Source organism: Gymnogyps californianus, chromosome 2 (genome assembly GCF_018139145.2).
Source record: "Gymnogyps californianus isolate 813 chromosome 2, ASM1813914v2, whole genome shotgun sequence".
NCBI lineage: Eukaryota > Metazoa > Chordata > Aves > Accipitriformes > Cathartidae > Gymnogyps > Gymnogyps californianus.
Genome location: NC_059472.1, coordinates 56,029,377 through 56,049,522, shown reverse-complemented (window position 1 = coordinate 56,049,522; position 20,146 = coordinate 56,029,377). Strand labels below are relative to the sequence as shown.

Genomic DNA, 20,146 nt, shown 5'->3' with positions numbered 1-20,146 from the left:
GGCTAAGGAAGACAGTTTTATGTCTTAAATATTGACCAGTTTCATTCTTTTCATTTGCTTGAAAAAATGTAAAAAGTAACACCCATGGCTCAGTAATTACCATATGTTATATATTACTACCAGTGGAGCAGTGGAGGTAGCAAAGAGCCTGATAAAGCCCCCAGAAGGAAGGGTGCAAATCTTTCTTCTCCCTGGGCAGGAGTAGCAGCACTGTCCTGGTGCCAAACACCAGCCAAAGCAGCCACTGAGGAGTTTATATCGGCCATGAAAAGGCAAAGCATGCAAGCTCTAAATTGGCAATTTGTTGTCAGACTAACTTTCTCTAAGTTTTGTTCTTTGTTGCCATCTCGAGTTTAAGGTAAATCTGTCACCGAGGTTTTATTTTGGGAGGCACGAAAATGGGAGTTGATTTTGTTTCCTTTTTCAAGTGATTCGTTGTCTGGAAATGTATGCGCACTAAGCAGCAGCTAAACTGAGAATCTAAATCCATTGCCAGAAAACTCTGCTAAAATGAAAGCTTCTTCCTTCATTCTGGGAAAGCAGCCTACAGTACCTGGGCAGGAAAAGCAGTGCTCACGTCTGAGCTCTGTGCATCAGAGTGAGTCTCCAACATTCAGTAAATCTTCCTAAATGTACCACCCTCCTGGCAGTGAATATTGTTATTATATTTGTCTTCTGCAGAGAAGCTCTACAGTTACAAATCTTTTTCTCAAGACCTGAACGTACTAATCCTCCTACCCCTCCCCTCTTTAATGCGGAAAAGTAGAGCTTTTATGCCATCAGCTTTGGAAAAGAATCCTTGTGGGTTTTTTGCGGATTTGTTTTCATATTGCTTCAGAAACAGTACATCTTCTGTGAACAGCCGTACATGACAGTGAAGCACCTGGCACCAGATTTTATATACATACTTCCAACAGTATCCCATGGCGGGTAGCTAGAGCTTTCTCTTCAGTGGGGTACCATCCATCACCAACCAGTAGCTTTGAATAGCTGGTTTAATATTAACATATTGATCTATCACTTCAGTATTATTAAATTACTCTTTTCTCTCCTATGCATCAAATACTGCAGTTGTTATGTGCCGAGGCACAGTGACGAAGTAATTGTGAGCACGCCAACATCAAGACATTTTTTTCTCCTATAAATGCCAATAAATACAGACACCCGCATGCCTCATTACTGCAGCTGATACATTACCAGCCAACTCTTGTGAGAAAATACAGCAAGAAGAGGTTCGGTTCCTTCGTCCTCACCTATGTTACGCAATACCTACTACATGAGCACCCATACTGGGACAACTGGAATCCAAGAGGCAACTCAAGAGGCAAAGCTTTGCTCAGGCTTCAGGGGGGCTTTCAGGCACCAGGGTAAAATGAATATAGTCCCTTTCCTGGCTGCTATAGATTTCCCATTTCATTAAGCACCTCAGCCATTCTTTACCAGTGTTGGGCGTGGAGGACATTACCTGTTCGAGGTGACACTTCAGTTCAGTCATTTCCACCTCCCAGGCTGCCTTGTGCAGGGCGTACTGCTGCTGGAGCCCCTGGCGCTCACGCTCCTCGTCCCGCAGCTCCGAGCGGAAGTCATCCAGCAAACCCTTCAGAGCATTCAGAAGCTTCCGATTTTCACTTGCCTGCCACAACAAAGCAAACGAAATACTGTCATTGGATGACTTTAGCCTCCAGTTTCATTTTTAGGAGGAAAAATGCTTGCACAGCCACTGCATGGAAGGGAAAGTGCCTGGGCTAACTTTTGCATGAGAAAACTAAGAATAGCAATGCCTTCTCTGTCTACAGGCTGCCCAGGGAAGTGGTTGAGTCACCATCCCTGGAGGTATTTAAAAGACGTGTAGACGTGGTGCTTAGGGACATGGTTTAGTGGTGGACTTGGCAGTGTTAGGTTTATGGTTGGACTCGATGATCTTAAGGGTCTTTTCCAACCTAAATGATTCTATGATTCTGTGATTCTCTGATTCTACTTCTTGTTAGCCCTAGTCCTGAAGCACCCATGAAAGCCAAAAATACTTAAGTCACCCTGAAAACAGCACTAAGTATCTTTCTGAATTGAGGTGAAACCTCAAATATTTGTAAATTACATATAAAGAAAAGGGATTAATTTTCAATGCTTTTGTATTATCAGATAAAATTACTTTGGAAAAAAAAGTGAGGTTTTGAGCTGAGTATCACTGCTAAGGTGTTTCACTAGTCTGTACTTCATATTTCTGCTCAGTCCCAGGCAGTTGCACACAGGTTAGCTTTGCAGCAGCACCCTGTTTGGTACCAAAGGCACAAATGCCAGGTAGGCCACTTTCCCTCTTGCAGATGGGATCAAAGAGCAAACTCCCATCCACGTCTTGTTGAGAATGTCATGGTCATACTGAAAATGTTGTCTGTGCTCTGTGCTAGCCAGGAGCCAAGAATGGAGTTAAATTGAAAGTTTAGCCCAGAGCTGACATCTGATCTTGGCAAGTACTGAAAGACAGCATGTATACTTATTTAAATCTCTAATTTTTTTCTTAGTTTTGGCATTTACTTTCTGCAAATTCTCTGGAGACTTGCAAAACCTGTCATTTTTATGTTAACTATTGAAAAACGTTTTTTAAAGATTCATTCTGGATCAGTAAAACAAAAGTATTCCACTGTTTTTTGCAGTCATTGAATTAGAAAACAGAAATGTGTAACATGATTTATTTATCCAAAATTCAAATCAAATATTCCCAATGAGCCTCTCAAAGACCAGGGAGTAGCCAGAGATTGTATCTGACAAGTTATTCTGAATAGAAGAGACTTTTAAGAACATTATACTTGATTAGCAGACACAGCATGAGCAGAAAAATGGGAAAGCTTAGTCAACAAATTCAGCATTTAAACACCTGGTTCTCATGAATGCGTTAGCTTCCTTGGGAAGGCCTAACTCAGATTAGCTGTCTTGATTCTTGCATGATAGTCTAATTGATTTTATTTTTAATTTATTTTCCCAAGTGGAGGCTTCCTGCAATTCCTCTTATCTGGTGTTTCATGAAGTACCTACATGGGGCCTTCTTTGTAGACAAGTCAAGTAAACAGATGTACGCAAAAATCTAAATAATTTTCATGTGCTTTTTTCAATGACAATACATATAAAATTTTATGCAGACAAGTAAGCTGATTTCATATGCTCATCAGATTTTTGGCATCACTGAACCCACCTCACCCACTTTTGTTATCACTAATCAGACATACCACGGTGCCTTTTTTCTTTGAAAAACAAACAAATGTGGTCTACTTTTTCCAAGCCATTTGATTCATCAGCAAAAATATGCTAGATGCAGGGAAATGACTGCAGGTGCTCATTGACTGACCTATAATCTGTTTGGGCTAATGAAATGTGATGGTGTACAACATGGGGTTTTATAAAAAACGCACCCACAGAAGCAGAATTAATTCCATTAACATTTAATGCCAATTAGCAGTTTCCTACTATACAGCAGCAGTCTCCACCATGCATATAAGATCACCTGCTTTTCAATATGTAATGAGATTTTATGTTTCCACCATGAATTTTCATTCTGATACCCAATTAAGGCTAAATTCTCCAAACATCTCAAGCCCTTGTGTAGTAATGAGAATAAGAGCTCTTTTGAAGATTTGTCCTTAATGTCACCACAGGAGCTGCTGGGTATTGAGCGCATCAAAATCTGGCCTCATCCTCTTTGAAAACCCTGACCCCAAATGTCTATGAAGTGCTTTCATTCAAGAGCCACGTTCTGTGTTTTCTGGTATGCTGCATAAACCTTTCTCTGGCAAAGTAGTCTAAAGGCTCCATGAGGGAAATGAGGCAGAAGAAAAATAAAACCAAATAACACTAAAGCAAGCTACATTCCTCATTCCTGTGCATACATTTGATAGCTTTAGAGTCCTGTAAAATGAGTTTTGCAAAGAAAGAAGTGATGGACTAGTATAGAGAGGAGCCAAAAGAGCCTCATTGCAGGTTTGTAGCCTACTGGGATGAGGGCACGTCTTATTTCTAGAGGCATTACATCAATGTTGCTGTTATGAGACAAGTACCCCAGGTGCCCCCTGGGCTTGCTGGGATTTTAATTAACTTGACAATATAAATCCAATTTTGGTTACATACTTCTAATTCCTGCAGAGAAGTCTCTTTTGCATGACTTTGTATTTACAGTCTGAAGTTGGAGAGGTCTGTTAGATTATTTTTTCTGTTTTGCCAAACTGGAGTGTTTTTGGAGAACAAAGTACTTTTGAGACAATGTGCTCTGAAATACAGCACTCACATCTAGACATGCTTTAGATTTCTGTTGGAAAAACTGCCAAACAGCTTCTACATAAGAATAAGTAAGTCCCATAGATACTTAACAAGGATTGTTATGGTCTTCCCCTTCCTCCCAGGGATGTTGTACGCGCAGAAGAAATGGGGCATGGCTGTGATTCTCTGGACAGTCTCCCATGCGAGGACCTGGCTCTTTAGTACCTTACCAGTTACCGAAATTTAGAGCATGGAGGAATCTGACTGATTCACAACTAATCTAAGACAAGAGAATTACAAAAGCAGTTTAAAGTCTTGTTGTACCCACAGCTCAGGATTTGTAAGTAAAGGAAACAACAGCTGACAATAAGTAAAAACTTAATGTAGTAAACCTCAATTAAATTCCAGGACTTTGGAGTCTTTACAAAGTTGAGTCAACCCCAGAGATGGGAGCCTCCAGCTCTAGAAAAGTTTGGGACCAGAACAGTTGTTTGAAGCTTGGTTCTGCTTTTAATCACAATTCTTTTTTCTCTGAGAATTTCACTTACGAATTTAGCCACAGTCTGGTATTACAAGCAGTTTAGTAGAGCAGTCAATTAAAAACACAAGGTCAGGAGCCTAAACAGTGAACGAGAACTGTGCATTTTCTCTGTCTAATCACAGATCTAGGCAAAAGTGAAGCTGGATCTTGGTGCAAATCATTTCAGTATATTTAGGTCTTAATTACTATTCCTTTGGACTTTTCTCTTAGCTAAGCTTTGAAAGCAAATATTGTATGAGCAAAAAAAGATCTAATTGGGGATTTTCTTGACACCCCCCAGCAACAACATGAGTGTATTGTTTTTTAATGCTTTTTCCATTGGACCACAGATGTGTAAACTCTTTTCTTCTTACTCCCCTGATCTTACACCATCCAACAGGCATCTCACCCTTTCTGCTCAACTGAACCAAAGCTCTTCCTTTTCCACAGGCTCTTCTCCTTCATCTCTTACTACACACACAGAAACGCTGACTTACAGCAAGCCCTCCTCTACTGTGCCACCCGCCTGCTTCTCTCCTGCCCGTGACCAGACTTCACGCTTGGCTCTTGAGCCTTGCCAGTTCCTTTTTCGACCCTTTCTGCAGTGTGCCCCCAGCTACCAGCCAAGGGACAATGCCATGAAAAGAAAGATGAATTGGCCCTTCTCAGAGTCCCCATCTACTCTGCCTCTCATCAACTGATGTTTTTTCTCCCCTTTCTCCTCTGCTATGCCTTCATCCCTCCACACACTAGCCACATAAAAATCCCAGACAAGTGAGACATGTACTTTCCACCAAGTCGAGTACCTCAAACCATAATAATGTAAAATTAAAGGCTGCTTGTTGAAATTAAGGCCTCAGGGTTTATCATTTTTCTCAAAACAATTCTACTTTTCAGGCAGGGTGAGAAAGTCAGCAGCAAGACTGCAAGCTGAAAATACAAGCCATTAAATATTAACATTAAATGTTAAAAATAAATACAGGTTACTTCAAGTTACCATAAGCCCTTTCTTTTTTCTGACCTAGTTATCTCAGTCACTCCTAGACTATCACAAAATTTCCTTCCTAATGTGAAACAAGTGCTGATGCATTTCATCTTGGAGCTTGCCAGGCAGAACCAGCAACTTAAGGCTCTCCTGGGCAGGTGCAAATCTTGGAGACTTCCAGCTTCTCCACTCACCCAAAATTCCCCATATAAACAGTGCTTTTTTCCAGCTACGGGCTTAAGAAACTTGCATAAGACCCCCAAAACCCTGGGTGTTTTTCAGCGCAGCCTGACTAGTCAGTGGTATACTGAGAGGTGAGCACTGCTGAGATCCACCCCTTCAGGAAGGACGTGCTCTGGGTCTGCTGATACTCTCAGAGCTTTTAAAGCTGGGACAACACAGGTGAAGAGTTTTCTTGCTCTATTTTTGTTTAGTTAATGTGTTTTGGGATTACACATGAATTAAGTGGAGCTGACGTTTATGGGTGAAAGTCTGTAATGTGTGTAGAGCAAGGACCAGGGTCCATGAGGTTGGTGAGCACAGCAAAGGTCCTGCACACAGGAGGTTTGCAGGGCCAAGCCATCCACCTTAGTGAGATGGACAATTCAGGCCCAACTGATACTAAGGTGTGTGAGGGCAGAGCAAGGCTCTGTCAGAGCCTCGAGGGCGCAGGAGGTGTGCAGGCAGCTACTCCTCTGTCGCGGTCCTCCAGAAGATACTTCTGATGCCCCGAATCTATGACAGCATCAGAATTAACCTACACTAGGGCTTCCTATTTCTGTGCCAGAGAATAATCATAATCCTTTCTTGCCATTGACAAATACAAGCCCTGTAGCACTGAAAACCCTTTTTACATGCCTGTCAATAAACACAGTGCTTGTTAGAAGATTCACTAGCGTGAGCGGGCAAAACAAGTAATAGTGCTTAAAATGAGAAATATTTAGCAAACTTACTCATTCTTGCAGTGTTGAAATAACACTTTTTTCCTAGTTGGAAGGCAAGAAACCTATTTTACCTTCACAAGTCCATTTGGATATGATGCGCTATTCACTATCAAGAGGGGTACTGAGATGTGGTCTGTTCCTATGGATCATTTCTTTAACTGCTGCATTAGAACATCATGTAATGTATATAAAAATGAATTATAAGCAATCCTACTTCCCACTTCTGCCACCTTAATTGAGATTAATGCCTAAGCAATGATTATTCCAAAGAGGACATAATTTATTTGAATGTTCTTGGTCTTTTTAAGAGATCTATATGGAAAGTTAGTACATGACAGAGTTTGTACTGAGATAGTATGTTGGTTTATATTTATTTTACTTATTCTAGATTAAATCAGTCTACAGATGGAATGCAGTTAAATGACGTGCTCAGGAGCATCTCTTCCATGGCCTTCTTCAGCCTCTACCAGAGAAGAGCTTGCTGAGAGGGTGACAGCGATGGGTCTCGGTGACTGGCAAGATGGAACCTTTCCAAATGCCAAACTGATCAAATGAATACTACCTTGGTAGCACACTTCACAGAAAATAATAGCTAGAGAATGGAGTTGTCAGCTAGCACTATGAAAAAGGAAAGCAAAAGAGATATAAACTTAAAGCAGAATATCAAGTAGCATAAAGACCACAGATCGCTACTATTTTTATTCAAACAGAGATTCTAACTGAAGTTACATCTTGAACTAGAGAGGTAGGATGCAAGACAGCCTGTGCATCTCCCAGCACTGGCCTAACCTTATTATAGGATAGACACTTACTGTTGCCTGCTGCATATCTATTAGACCATATAGATAATAAGCAAACAGGTTGTACATAGTCGTGAGAGTCTGGGGAATTCAAGGCAAAGAACTGAAATGCAAAGACACACACAATCCCCAGATCGTGCGGCGAGTCCAGCAAAAAGTAATGCAATCATAGAGAGTACATATTTGTCTGAGAGCTCTCGCTGTGGAGTGGGCTCCCAAGTCAAAGGCCCAGAGAGAGATGGGGCATAAAGCTTCAAGACCTTTTTCACTGAATTTGTGTTTTACACAGAATTCTTCCTCCATTCTACTTATAATTGCAAATAATTCCATGTAACAGGATGCTCTCATCTGAACGTTTTCCATTTTAAGAATACAAGATGCTCCTGAAGAACTGTTGGAAGCCTTAAGTCTGTCCCCTTTGAATGTTTGCTATTATTATTGTTAGGACTGCAGGTATATTAAATGCACAAAGGAAAAAGCTAGGATATATGGCAGTGCTCTGACACACACAGGCAGGGCACAGGAGATGTCAGGGAAAAGTTAGCATGATTTGCTTTTAGGCATTTAAAAACAAGCCCAGTGACAGGAAGGAACTTTTGCATTGTTTTCCCATCATCTCTAAGGGAAACATTAAATACATGTGCTAGTTTCTTAAATTATTTAAAGGAAATAAAATCACCTCTTCTTGCTAAAAGCTTGACAGCAGAATACAATAGATGTGCTTAGGCAAGAGGAGCATGTAAATTCTGCAAACCATCACATACTGATAGACGTTTCTGGGCAAACAGCCACAAGAGGAAATAGGATTTTTCACTGATAGCATCTGCCAACAGGAGAACAGTAATCACGTGGCTCCTGATTAAATATAAATATAATGGATGAAATCCACTGTAATTGCTGTGTTGCTAGAAGTATTTTTACAAGTATAATTCCAGGTGATTTAACACAGCAGCAGAAGAAAATGAACTCCCTTGGAAAATCCACAGTTTCCATTCCCAGGGCGTGATATACAAATGGCATAGTACCTGCTTCTGCTGCTGCAGTAATTCTGCAGTCTGCAGCTGTGGTCCATGATCAGTGTTCTCCATGGCTGGACGCTGGGAGAAATCTGTCAGTGCAAACACAACATCCTCTTCCTCCTCCTCTCGCTCTGCATCATCCGCCTTCTGCTCAGACTGAATGCCAAAGTCTGGGAGGGCCTCAGGGTGCTCGATCTAAAATGCAAGAGATGGGACACATCAACACTCCTTTGCCATTTACCTCAGGGACAGAAATCTGTTGAAGGGCTAAGGGAAGGGACTATCTTCCTTTGCATCTCTGTGGTGGGATATATTGACTTCTATTCTGTAGGCTACAGGAAATGATCTTTGGGTGATATATGACATGTTGCATATGTGAACACAACACTATGCAGGCCTGCAAAATAGGAGATCTATGCAGCTGAGAAGATGGGTGTAATGTAGCATGATGGATATAATCCATCATGCATTAATGAAAAACTATACAAGACACTGGTGTATTGTCTGATGAAGGTATGGAGATCAGGAAGTATCCAAATCTAGCACTTTAATGCATTAGCAAAACACGACTCCAATCACGACTGGAGGTGGATTGATTATAAATTAACGAGTCAAAAAATCCAAACAGTGAAAAAATGAAAGCTATTTTGATATTAGAAGATGAGCTAGTTTACACAGAAGCAAATTAGTACTGCTGAAGTAAAGTAGAAGCAAATTATTTCTAAATAGCTACTCATCTCTTGTTTCTGACTCATATTACCACAGCAGATGAAGGTAAAGATGTTCATCCACCCTTTATCTAAGAATACAAAGCATTGCAGTATTCAACTTAAGCATACTCGTACCAGACCTGAAAGGTTACTTGGACTGCCAAATGCAGCAAACACTGAAAAACACCAGGCACGTAAGTATCAGAAATACTGAGAAAAATTACTTAGTTGCCTTAGCAAATGGTTTCAGAATTGCATGAACCTGCAAAATAAATCTATTATTCTCAAGAATTTTGTATAAAATGTCAGAAAGGGCAAACACTTTTTTTAACCTATTTTTTCTTTAGGTAAGATTTCCAAAGCAAATGGTAATTCTGGATGTGCAACTCGACACAATTGAGCAGCACCTTTCTTCACAGTGCATGTTGGTTGGCAATCACACCCCTGCTGAGATGTGTCAGCTTGGGGATTCCAGGTTGTTATGTACTTCTGAAATTCCTGATCTTAATTTAGTCACTACTTGGAAAATCACCATGATGACTACTGGCGTACTGCTGCTGACGGTGTTAGACGTGTGTATGGAGAAGAGGAACAAACAAGAATGATTCACTGTAAGTTCCCACAAGAAGCTGTATAATTCTCCTGCCAACGTGAAAACAGAGCTTCCCTCCATCTGTATTGCTGAAGGCTTTGTAGGGAACACACCGTGCACACGATGAGAAAAATGACAGCATTCAATCCATCTGAACACACTTAACTCCATCAGCTCACTAACGTTTTTTTTCTTTCCAAAAATTATTCAGGAGTCCTATCTTTCAGACCTAATTAAATTTTCATTTACTATGAGAGAGTTTTTCAGGACCAGATGTTTGTACTAGTTAAGGATTTAGATTTAAAGATGGGTGATCTGTAGCATATCATGCAGAATATACTTTAGCACAAGCCAACTTAAGAAAAGGCTTCATGTTTAATTTGAATCCCCTTTAAATCTATGTGTAATTATAAAGTTGCTGATGCCACATCATATTTAAAGTCTACACTTAAAGAAGGGACATCCCAGTACCCCACTGCTTGCAACTTCGTTGGGTTAATAAGGTGGGACAGTTACCTCTAATATGTCCTCTCCTTCCTCCTCCATTCGCTTGCCTTGCCGCCAATGTTTCAGCAGCCACTTCAGTTTGACATACAGGAGAAAGGTGTCCTGCTTGAAATGCCTGAGTTCTTGCTGCAGCAGACTTTTCTCCTGGCTCCAGGTCTTCTCTTCCAGTTTGTTCTGCAAAGTCAAGCTCTGCACTTCCAAGTCTTTCCTCCGCAGGGTCTGCATATGCTCCTCCTCCAGCTTTAATGGAATGACAGACACCATGTCAATGGAGTGGTGTCCTGGGGCGGTCTCTAGGACTTGTACTTTGTTGGGTGAGACAAACTGAAATCTCTAATTTTCGTCAGTAGTGAGCAGCTATTGAGTTTGGCTCCATAAGTTCCTCAGCAGTTATGACTGTTGAGGAAATTAGAGGACAGCAGCCGATAAGCTTTGCTTAGATAACCATATCCAAGGAACCTGCTGTGGAGGTGGACATTTACTTTAGAGATGCACGAGACCTCTGCTGCTGCTTAAACATTTTATACTACTCACTATTTTCCTCCCTCTCTTGATTGTATCCCTGCAGTATGTTCCCAGCACACCCACCACCCCACACTGCTGCACATATCACACCTGCTACATGCATTTGCAGCCATTCCTACAAGGTGGGACCACAGCTGCCCTTCAGACAACCTGGGATATTATCCTTGCCTCTTCCCTCCCCAGCCACAGACTCATCCTTTCCTCTGTGGCTACGTCTCCCTCTGCTTCTGGAAGGGCAACACTTCTGAAGGAACCACATCCAGTATCTCAGATACAACTACTGGTCCCTCACTTCTCACAGTTCATACTTGGAGGCATCTGAATGACTCACAGTAAACAGTTTCTCATTCTGATATGACTAGATCAGGGACACATGCAGGAACTGAAGAGACAGGAATAGGTTGCGACTTGGCATTCAACATGTCTCAGTTTCAGTACTAGAAGCACCAAGAAAAGCTCATTCTTTGGAGCACATGTATAAATACATCTGTTTCAACACAAGGCCACCTGAAACATTATTTTTTAAACGTGACTTCTCCCTCAATATGTCAAAATCAAACCATGGCATGACCTGTGCCCAATAGCACCTGTACAAGTTAGTTGTACAACATCTCACATTCTGCATGGATGAGATGATAGTGTTTCTGCTTCAACCAAGCTGTGGTTCACATTGATCAAGAAAAGGCAGATGGAAAATGAGTACAGAGCCACTGCTTACAGATGCCGGTTTCTACTATTTTCCATTCTGCGGAACAACAGCCTCTCCCTTTGCTGACCGGCTCCATAGATGAAATCTATGAAAGCCACAGTACACTAATGACCACAACAACTTAAACCATAAGAACATACTCTGCAACAAACAACATTCACACAGGAATGAAGAATACGTCAGAGATTCTTATTTAGGAGCATGGACCACCTAGCAATTAATACTGCTAAGAAATAGATGCTTGATTTTCATGGCAACATTCAGATGCTTCTGTCAGAGGCTACTGGTCCATACTAGATGGTTTACTAAAAACTTTCCTGCCCTTTAAATTATGTGCTCTGGCCCAATGCAAATTTTCAGCATCTACACTACTATGCCTTAAAAAGTTCCCGATTAAATTAAAATTATTTACAGTAGTTGCTAGCTTAAATGAGTTTCAAATGCAGCTTAAAAGTAGTCTGGAACAAAATTAGCTATAATGGCCCAAAAACCACACATGCAACTCCTAATAACACTCATGGAGATTGTACACTGCTAGCACACATCAATTTGATGTCATTAAACATTGCTAAAAATGAAATAGTAAAAAAGGGGCTTATTTTAAATTTAATTTTTACAGGAAGAAACAAATAGATTTTGTGTGGATGCAGTTCTTCCACCAAATGAAGTTATGGTTAAATACAGCAAAGATCTGAGTCATTTCCACCAGAAATCCTGGAAGATGATAAAAAAGGAACAATATCAACAGGATGGGCATAATCTGGAAAAAATGAAGAATCCAGAAGATGCTTTTATTCTTCTATTTCTACTGGCTGTCAACATGAATAGCTAGCTTTGATTTTACTGCATTTTTCATTGTTTTTACAAGCTGTTATGATCTAAATCCCCATGGTCACAAATTCTTGCAGAAGACCCTGGTGGAGGTAGCTTCATAGAGTATTATGCTTTTTTGATGGATAGCTATTGCAAAAGAAAAGAACTTTGAGGCAGGCATAGCTTCCAAAAAGCTTTCATGGCCAAGGCAACTAGGAAGGAAATCAATTTACTGGTTGCCTTCAAAAGCCTCCATGAGAAAGCTCCTATGGAGATCAACTGGAAATTAAAGCTACTTATGAAAAACGGAGAGATACCACTTGGGCTTAATGAGATTAGCTGGCACAAGGAAAAATGCTTTACACTATGCAACAATTATGCTGAATTTAGTCTATGAAGTAAATTTAAAAAGAAAACTTCAGTTAAGAGCCAAACAGCCTGCAAAAATTAGCAACAGATTTTTTTCGCTCTAGGAGCTAGAGATCACAAAACGATTGACTAATCTGTTCCAGCCTTCAAAAGAGCAGGGGGAGCCCATGTAACAAAATATGATTTATTCAGCAGTTATGAATAAGAGGGTTGGAAGCATGGGGTACTGAGAAATACAAAAAAGTCCTGATTTGTGTCTCAGTTATGAGTGTGTAACAACTCCTCCAACTTCAGAGAAGTGTTGGATTTTCTTTGGGCTAGGAGGGGTCAGCATAAGGCACAGAGCCAAATTCTGCTCCCAGAGATCAAACGCACCATTCCCCAGCTCACGGAGAGCTGAAGGGGCTGATATAATTCCCCATGCAGTATTTCACATCTCTACCTCAACTTCCCCCGCACAGGGGAGGACAAAACTTCTCGCCACCAAGCAGAGAAGCCAGATTCAAAGTGGCAAAATAGGCTTGAGTTTACATTTCCCCAACTTCCAGATTCTTCATTTATTCAGATGAGGTCAAACAGGCACAGCCATCAGGACACAAGTTCCCATGGTCCTGACAAACAAGGTCCATGCCACATGTCATGGTCACGCGTCTCTCCCAGCAGGCAGGTTTCGTATTTACCTGGATGATCCTTTCTGTAAACTTTTCTTGCTCCTCTCGGTGAAGTCTCGTCTCCTGCTCAAGCTGAGCCTGAAGCTCCTGTATCGATACATTCTGTACAGGTAAAACATGGGAATCCCTGAGCTGATCAGCAGGACAAAGGGATAGGTTTAGCAGAAAACATGTCTCCGTGGTGTAAAAAAAAGGAAAAAAGGAAAGAACTGCAGGACAGACATCTGCACAACTCACGGTTATCAATAGTTAAAACCAAAGCACAGTGTGCAAATAAATAGGAATGCCCTAAATATGTGTGGGAATTTCCTGTGTGGCTTCTTCTGAAAACTAAAGCTGGGATGCTGATGTTACACGTTGGATATTCCCTTCAGGCCTCTGCTCTGGGTTTGCATTTGAGTAGCTGAGACAGCGCACCATCAATGACGTTTGCCAGATGAGCTCCTATTTACAGGATTACGTATTTGGCAGCGTATTTCTTTATGATAATCAAAGCTATAAAATTTTAACATCTCTGCAGAAGATGCATCTAATGCACATATATTGAACCTAATTATTTATTCATTTGCAACGCTTCTGATTAGGCAGTTAATGGGATAGCATTTATTAAACCAACTAAGCATATAAGGTCCCTTTCTTCAGATACAGGGCAGCTCTCTGCACAAGTCAACTTCATTCTGTGATTTCTACTCAAAATAATGACTCCACAAATGTCACGGTGATAAGCTGTGTGAGCCTGACCAAAATGCTTAAGTATCTCCTCCTTCAGGTCCAACACTATTTTAATCTTAATACTTCCAATTTTATGTTCTCATTACGTTTGGCATCCCATCCACTTTACTTCTGAAGGTTACTTAATTCAAAAATAAAGACCCAAGAAGGCAGTCAGACCTCATTATTTACACTATGTTCATTAATCTTGTGGCACATATTCCTGATCAGAACTTTCTATGCCCTTCATTTTGTGTCTCTCACATTGGAGCTAGAACTGATTTGTCTGTACAAAGGTGATGCTCGGCAAGATGCTGTCCTCTTCACATGTGTGACCACAGAAAACACTACGGCACCAAACTCCTACTTCCCAGAGTAAAGACGCATTAAAAGAAGGGATCGCTTCAGGCTTCAAAGCGTAATCCCAAATTCTCTGCTGGCCGACGTCCAGCGCGCTCCAACCTCAGCAGCTGCAAGGATGTAATGCAGGTCGTGGGACTGCTCTCGGGGGCTGCGTTGCCATTTCCCCTCCGGCATCAGCCCCGGCACCCGTCTCCTCTCCCCAGGCACTCCTCCCACTTCCCGACAGCAAAACCAGCTGCTGCCGCTGTTTGGGCCACGGCAGCCCTTGCTGGGACACTTTTGGTTATTCAAAAAGTATTTGTCACTGGAACAGACGCTCCTCCCCTCCTCTAGGGAAAAAGGAGATAAGGCAGATGGAAGTATCCCATAAACCACCCGCAGGACCATACTCTGGTGAACAACGAAAATCACCCTACATATACTTTCCGGGTCCTGTCAGTTCCTTCTTTACTTGATTCACTTGACTTGTGCACGTCTGTTTTGTACCCGAGGAAGAGACACTTCCAGCCCTCTGCAAGGTACACGTAAAGAGACCAAGAGCACATTATCTGCCTTATCGATTTCATCTTATGCCTTAACGTGTCTGCAGGCATTTCGTACTGCACAAGGCCAAAATTTGGTCTCACAAGTAATTTGGAAAGAACTGCTTGCCATGGGATTTGCCAGTTTTGCACAATCGTTTGTAAATCATGAGACAGTTACGCACAGGTATATCAGTTTAGATTTCTCATCCAATAAATGAAAAATTACTTTTAACAGAAATTTATGCATTCTTTTATTCTGATCTGGCTTCTTTAGGAAAATGGTAAATAAGAACCAATGTACCTAGTTAATTCAGGTGTACTTTAAAAAAATGTGTGTTCCTTCTTTTTGTGAATTCAAAATCAGCCAAAATCACGCAAAGTCAATCTGGTGAAAACAGATACAACATGGCAACGCTCTTCTGTTGGCAATAATCACTTAAAAAAATCTTACGTGCCTCCAGAAATGGAAACAGTATGATTCATGTAAAAACGCATACATTGTTAATTTAAAATATATAGGAAGCATAACCAATCTTAATATGACTCTCCTCACAGTCATACAACTGCACATTTAGATAGAAATATTATTGGTCTTGGAATTCCGGAAACTGGAAGCTGAATCAGAGCAGCAAAAGTTACCAGGAGGGTAAGGTTTGAATTTTTCACTGTTCACTTCACACTTGTGTTTTCCAGTGAACACTGATTTGCTAAAAGATCATTTCTCTACTTTAGACTAGTATTCACTCGAATCACATAATTACGTATATACTGACAACACCTTATGTCTGCAAAATTAGGGCAAGAAAATGATAAACTCATGCAATTTTTTGATAAACATGCAGCCCATGCAAAGCCAAGTTTCAGGAAACTTGGGTGCTGGGATTATGTGATAACTATTGGAATTACTAGGAAGAGATTAAATACATCATAAAGGCAGATAGACTATTACATGCACACTAGACAGTGCAAATCTTTTTTACAATTGGTTTGCCTCTTTAAGGATGATAGATTTTTATAAGCAGCAAAGTAAACGTGTTGAAAAGCAGTTAATGCTTGAATGCAGAGCTGCACACTTTTTGCCTTCCAGTGCAACCTGAGGACTCTTCATAGTCCATAATTTCATATAATGTCATTTCTACTAGAAGCATTGGGATTAGTACTGCTCAAATCAAGGGAGATAAGGTTACTTAAGCACCTAATAGATTGCTGATAAACATCTGGATCGTGAACGAAGAAGATGTAGAAATGTATCGTGATATTTGTATATGCAGTTCAGGTACCTGGCATTGCATTGATGGACGTCTATATGTTTATATGTGGATATCAGGCCCCTATTATGTAATCAGCAGGGTGTAGTCTGTGGCACAACTGTGGTTCTGTTTTGTTTTGGAAAACAACACTGCTACAAAATGGACACAAAAGTTGATAACCTGTTAACTTCCATTCTTTGTCTCCTTTGTTCTCATTAACAAATGCACTACACGAGGAACAGAAAACACCCCGAATGTGACAGCCACCACACAAGTACCAACACCACAGAAACAGACACAAACTCACATACAACAAGACATCCCATACTATAATGGGAACTACAAGCTAATGCTACTCCACCACAGTGCCACAGAAGCAGCTGCACTTCATCCACAGCTCGACACAAACTGACAATTTCCCATGAATCCCAATTATTGCATTTCCAGATCCACTTCCACTCCCATCCTCTCGGACAGGCAGTGCCAAGTCCTTCTGCTGAGTCCTTTTCTCTCACCTGTTATCACTCCAGAACAAGCTAATCTACACCAATGTTTTTACCTCAAGAGGATATGCAGAGAAAAGTCATCCATGCTTTGGAGGCTTCACCACTGCTCCCTCATTGCACCGACCCCCTTCTGCCCCTCTCAGCGTGTTGACGGCTTTTCAGGTTACTTGCCAGCTCACACAATCCCACATTTCTGCCATGACTTGTTTTTACATGATTGCCATGCACTGTGACGTATGGCTGGGTTTTACTTGTCTGTTTTCTCCATTTTACCATAGCTAATTACAATCTCAATTTGCCTGCAAACTTAATCAGTTTACATGCAACAACTGTGAACATCAAATTTCATGGAATCTTTCTTTTTAGTCTTTTTTTTTCCAGGAGGGATGGAACAAAATAAGGCCTGAGGAGGCAGGGTAGAAAGATGCTCTCCAGCATTTGTGTGCAATTCCAAGGAAGCCAAAAGATGAACATTTTATGCTGCTCCCCTAATGCTATGTTATAATGCTTTGATATTTGGACCTTACATTTGACCACACAGTTTAAAAACTGCTACTTTTTCACACATGACAGCTGACCATTGCATGCATACTATCAACCAGATCAGAAAGGAACTTCCAGTGCCTTTTGCATTACTTTTTACATGCAATACACATCTAACTGAATTCTCAGAGGCTGCTTCTGGAGATGTACTCTTCTCCTTACCCCTTAAAAATAAATGACGTATATGCCATTTGCTAGTGTACAATAGGCAGTTGTGTGGTTATTTGTCTGTGCTTATATGGAGAGTTTCTGATTTTGGGAAAACACAGAACACTTTGCTCCAAGTCTTTAAAAATCCATCCCATTGTATGCATAGTACACAAAGTGTCACCGAGTTCAGTTAGGACTGGGATATCCAGATTTACATCATAAAGGGTCTTTTAAGCCATTATATTGTCAACCTTTACAGAATCTTGCATAGCAAGAAAGAATACAATTCATCAAAGTAAATTATTCTTGCTACTCCTAATCTTGGTGGGAAGGAATACTGTCAGCACCAGTTTGTCTTTTTTCTTCCCACAACTTTGCATTGGAGGAATAGTGGACACCAAGGGATACAACTTTCTATGTGGTCCTCATTTGTTATTGTTTTTTGGTTTTTTTTTTTCAGATGAAAGAAAAGTCACAACGTATAAAACATTCACTGTTTCCTTTCTGGGAAAACAAAATCTTAAATCAGGGCAACAGAAAAGGATGTGTAAATTTTCAGCACATGGCTGGGAGCTGCTGCAAAAGCCATCCAGCTGAAAAGCTCTCACGTGGAATTATGAAAATTGCACAGAAGGAGCACAGACACTCCAAAACCAGCTAAAAATAGAACATTCAAAATATAGACGAAAATTCTCCTCGCATGTCCAAAATGGATCCATACAGAAGTTTTGATTCAAAGCAGGTGGTAAAGTGACTTACCTAACTTGCACGTCACTGTATCTGGTTGGTCCACACTTAACCCAGGTATTAACTTAGAGTAATAGAGATGTTTTCTACTTCTTATGGGCATGATAAGTAGGAAAATGGATAAACAGATTAAGAACAGGCTAGAAGAAATTATTCTTCAGTGTGAGCTCTTCCTACTTTATTACTAGACTTTGTGGAAGACTTGCTTTTTAAGACATGCTCTCACCTTCTCTAGCCTATCTGCTTTTATTTTAATTTTCCGGTCACAACTTGTTCCTTTTAAGTTAATTCACTTCAGTGATTCTTTTTCCATAGCCTAGGAGTGTCAGAGATTTTGTGGCATTTTTCTACACAGAAACAAATGTGCAAGTCTTTAAAAGCCATGTATGAAAATAATCCAAATCTGAAATGCAAAGATGAGTGCTTTTGCCTTTGGTGATACATACTTACTTGGGTAAGGGCAGAACTGATACCCTGTGAAGGAACAATCAGAGCTAGGAGATACAGCTCCATTTTAGAGCATCAGGTATCAAATACTGCAACAAACTATATTTGGTCATTTGAAGGAGTGAAATTTTTCTTCTCCAGAATGTCTTCTTGTTTCTGAATAAACAGGAGGAGACTGCTTAAGGAAACTGCCTTTTGTTTATGGATATTCCATTGGTAAAAAGGGTAAAATTCACCAGATGAAAAATTATTTACCATTTTTCCCACTGGTTCCCATTTGTTGCCATGGTAATCCTTCGATTTGTGCCAGGCGTTTGCTCTATGAAGCATGGTGTTACCTTTTTTAGTTCCTCCGTGTCTTTTAGTCAGGGCAAGTCTCACTTGTTCACTCGCTTTTTCTTTGGATGGTAAAGAATGATTTCCCCCTCCCACCATAACCCGGCTCTGCTAAAATCATGAATAATGGATCGAACATCCACCCCAATGGGCTCCAACCTTCCGCAACAGCAGCTGAATGGCTTGTTTCAGCAAGAAAACAAAGCCCTGCTCTTAAGGCAATTTCAAGATATAATTTCCCTTGGACTGTGACTCTAACCCACCTCTTTAACATGCAAATACATTCTAATAATACTGTTGCACTAACAACTGCACTGCCAAGCCCAAACAAAGGCAGATGTTTACAGTTAGGCTACAGGGTAGTTTCAAGCACAAGTCAGTCTGCATTTATTGTATTTAATCAAACAATTACGCTCCCACGATGCTCATTTTTGAAAAAAGGAGAAATGGCTAAAAGGAAGCTGCTCAGTATTGCTTGGGAAAATTTTCATTTAAAATTCAGCTTGGAAAAAATGAATTTAGAAAAATGGGTTTGCTTGCTTAAAAAGAAAACATTTGCCTCACTGAAATGAAATGTGTTGTTCTCATGCTGAAAGTCCATATGCAGTAAGAAGATCATCAATTAATGTCATCCACTGGCCAGTGCATATATTTTCACTTCATAAGTTAAAGCAGATAACGGCTTACGTGTAGCCATCTCTGCTACGGGCATTGAAAGGTTTGAGTCTCCATCTGAAATTTCTGTGCTAATAAACAAACTCCTTTGGTATTTGAATAATATTTTTTCCTGCTCATTCATCTGGCACAAAAAATTGGTAGTTTTTGCTAGTGCAGTGTATGAAATTTAAAAAGAAGAGACTAAAAATGATACCATACAAAATTATTTGGAGGAATCTTCTGCTTCACTTGGGTTTGACTATTACAGATTATAAGATTTCAATTGGCTGCCCATCCACTGAAAAGTTTCAGCGTAAAGCAGTGTAGTGTTCTTTGTTGCTTAAGTAAACCTGACTGAAGCAAACACCTTAGTCTTCAACAGTTTCTCAAGTTAGGCCATTTGAGCCCCAGCCTTGCTCATCTTTTGAGCACATCTGGACCTAAGCTGGCTATTCTCTACCTTTGATTATAATTACTGGCTTGTTCCTTGTCAGGCTATGGTG

General features: G+C 40.5%; 1 protein-coding gene across 3 annotated transcripts in view; it reads right to left on the bottom strand.

The window, feature by feature from the left end:
- MTCL1 (microtubule crosslinking factor 1) overlaps positions 1–20,146 on the bottom strand; it is a 110,790-nt gene that overhangs the window by 22,851 nt on the left and 67,793 nt on the right. The window contains exons 7-10 of one of the 3 annotated variants that reach the window (XM_050891486.1): positions 13,419–13,541; positions 10,332–10,562; positions 8,520–8,708; positions 1,466–1,633 (exon numbers count right to left, since the gene is read on the bottom strand). In XM_050891486.1, coding sequence (XP_050747443.1) covers positions 1,466–1,633; positions 8,520–8,708; positions 10,332–10,562; positions 13,419–13,541 — 711 coding nt within the window. The remainder of the gene's footprint in view (positions 1–1,465; positions 1,634–8,519; positions 8,709–10,331; positions 10,563–13,418; positions 13,542–20,146) is intronic. The other 2 variants (XM_050891483.1, XM_050891484.1) reach the window with 2 other exon arrangements.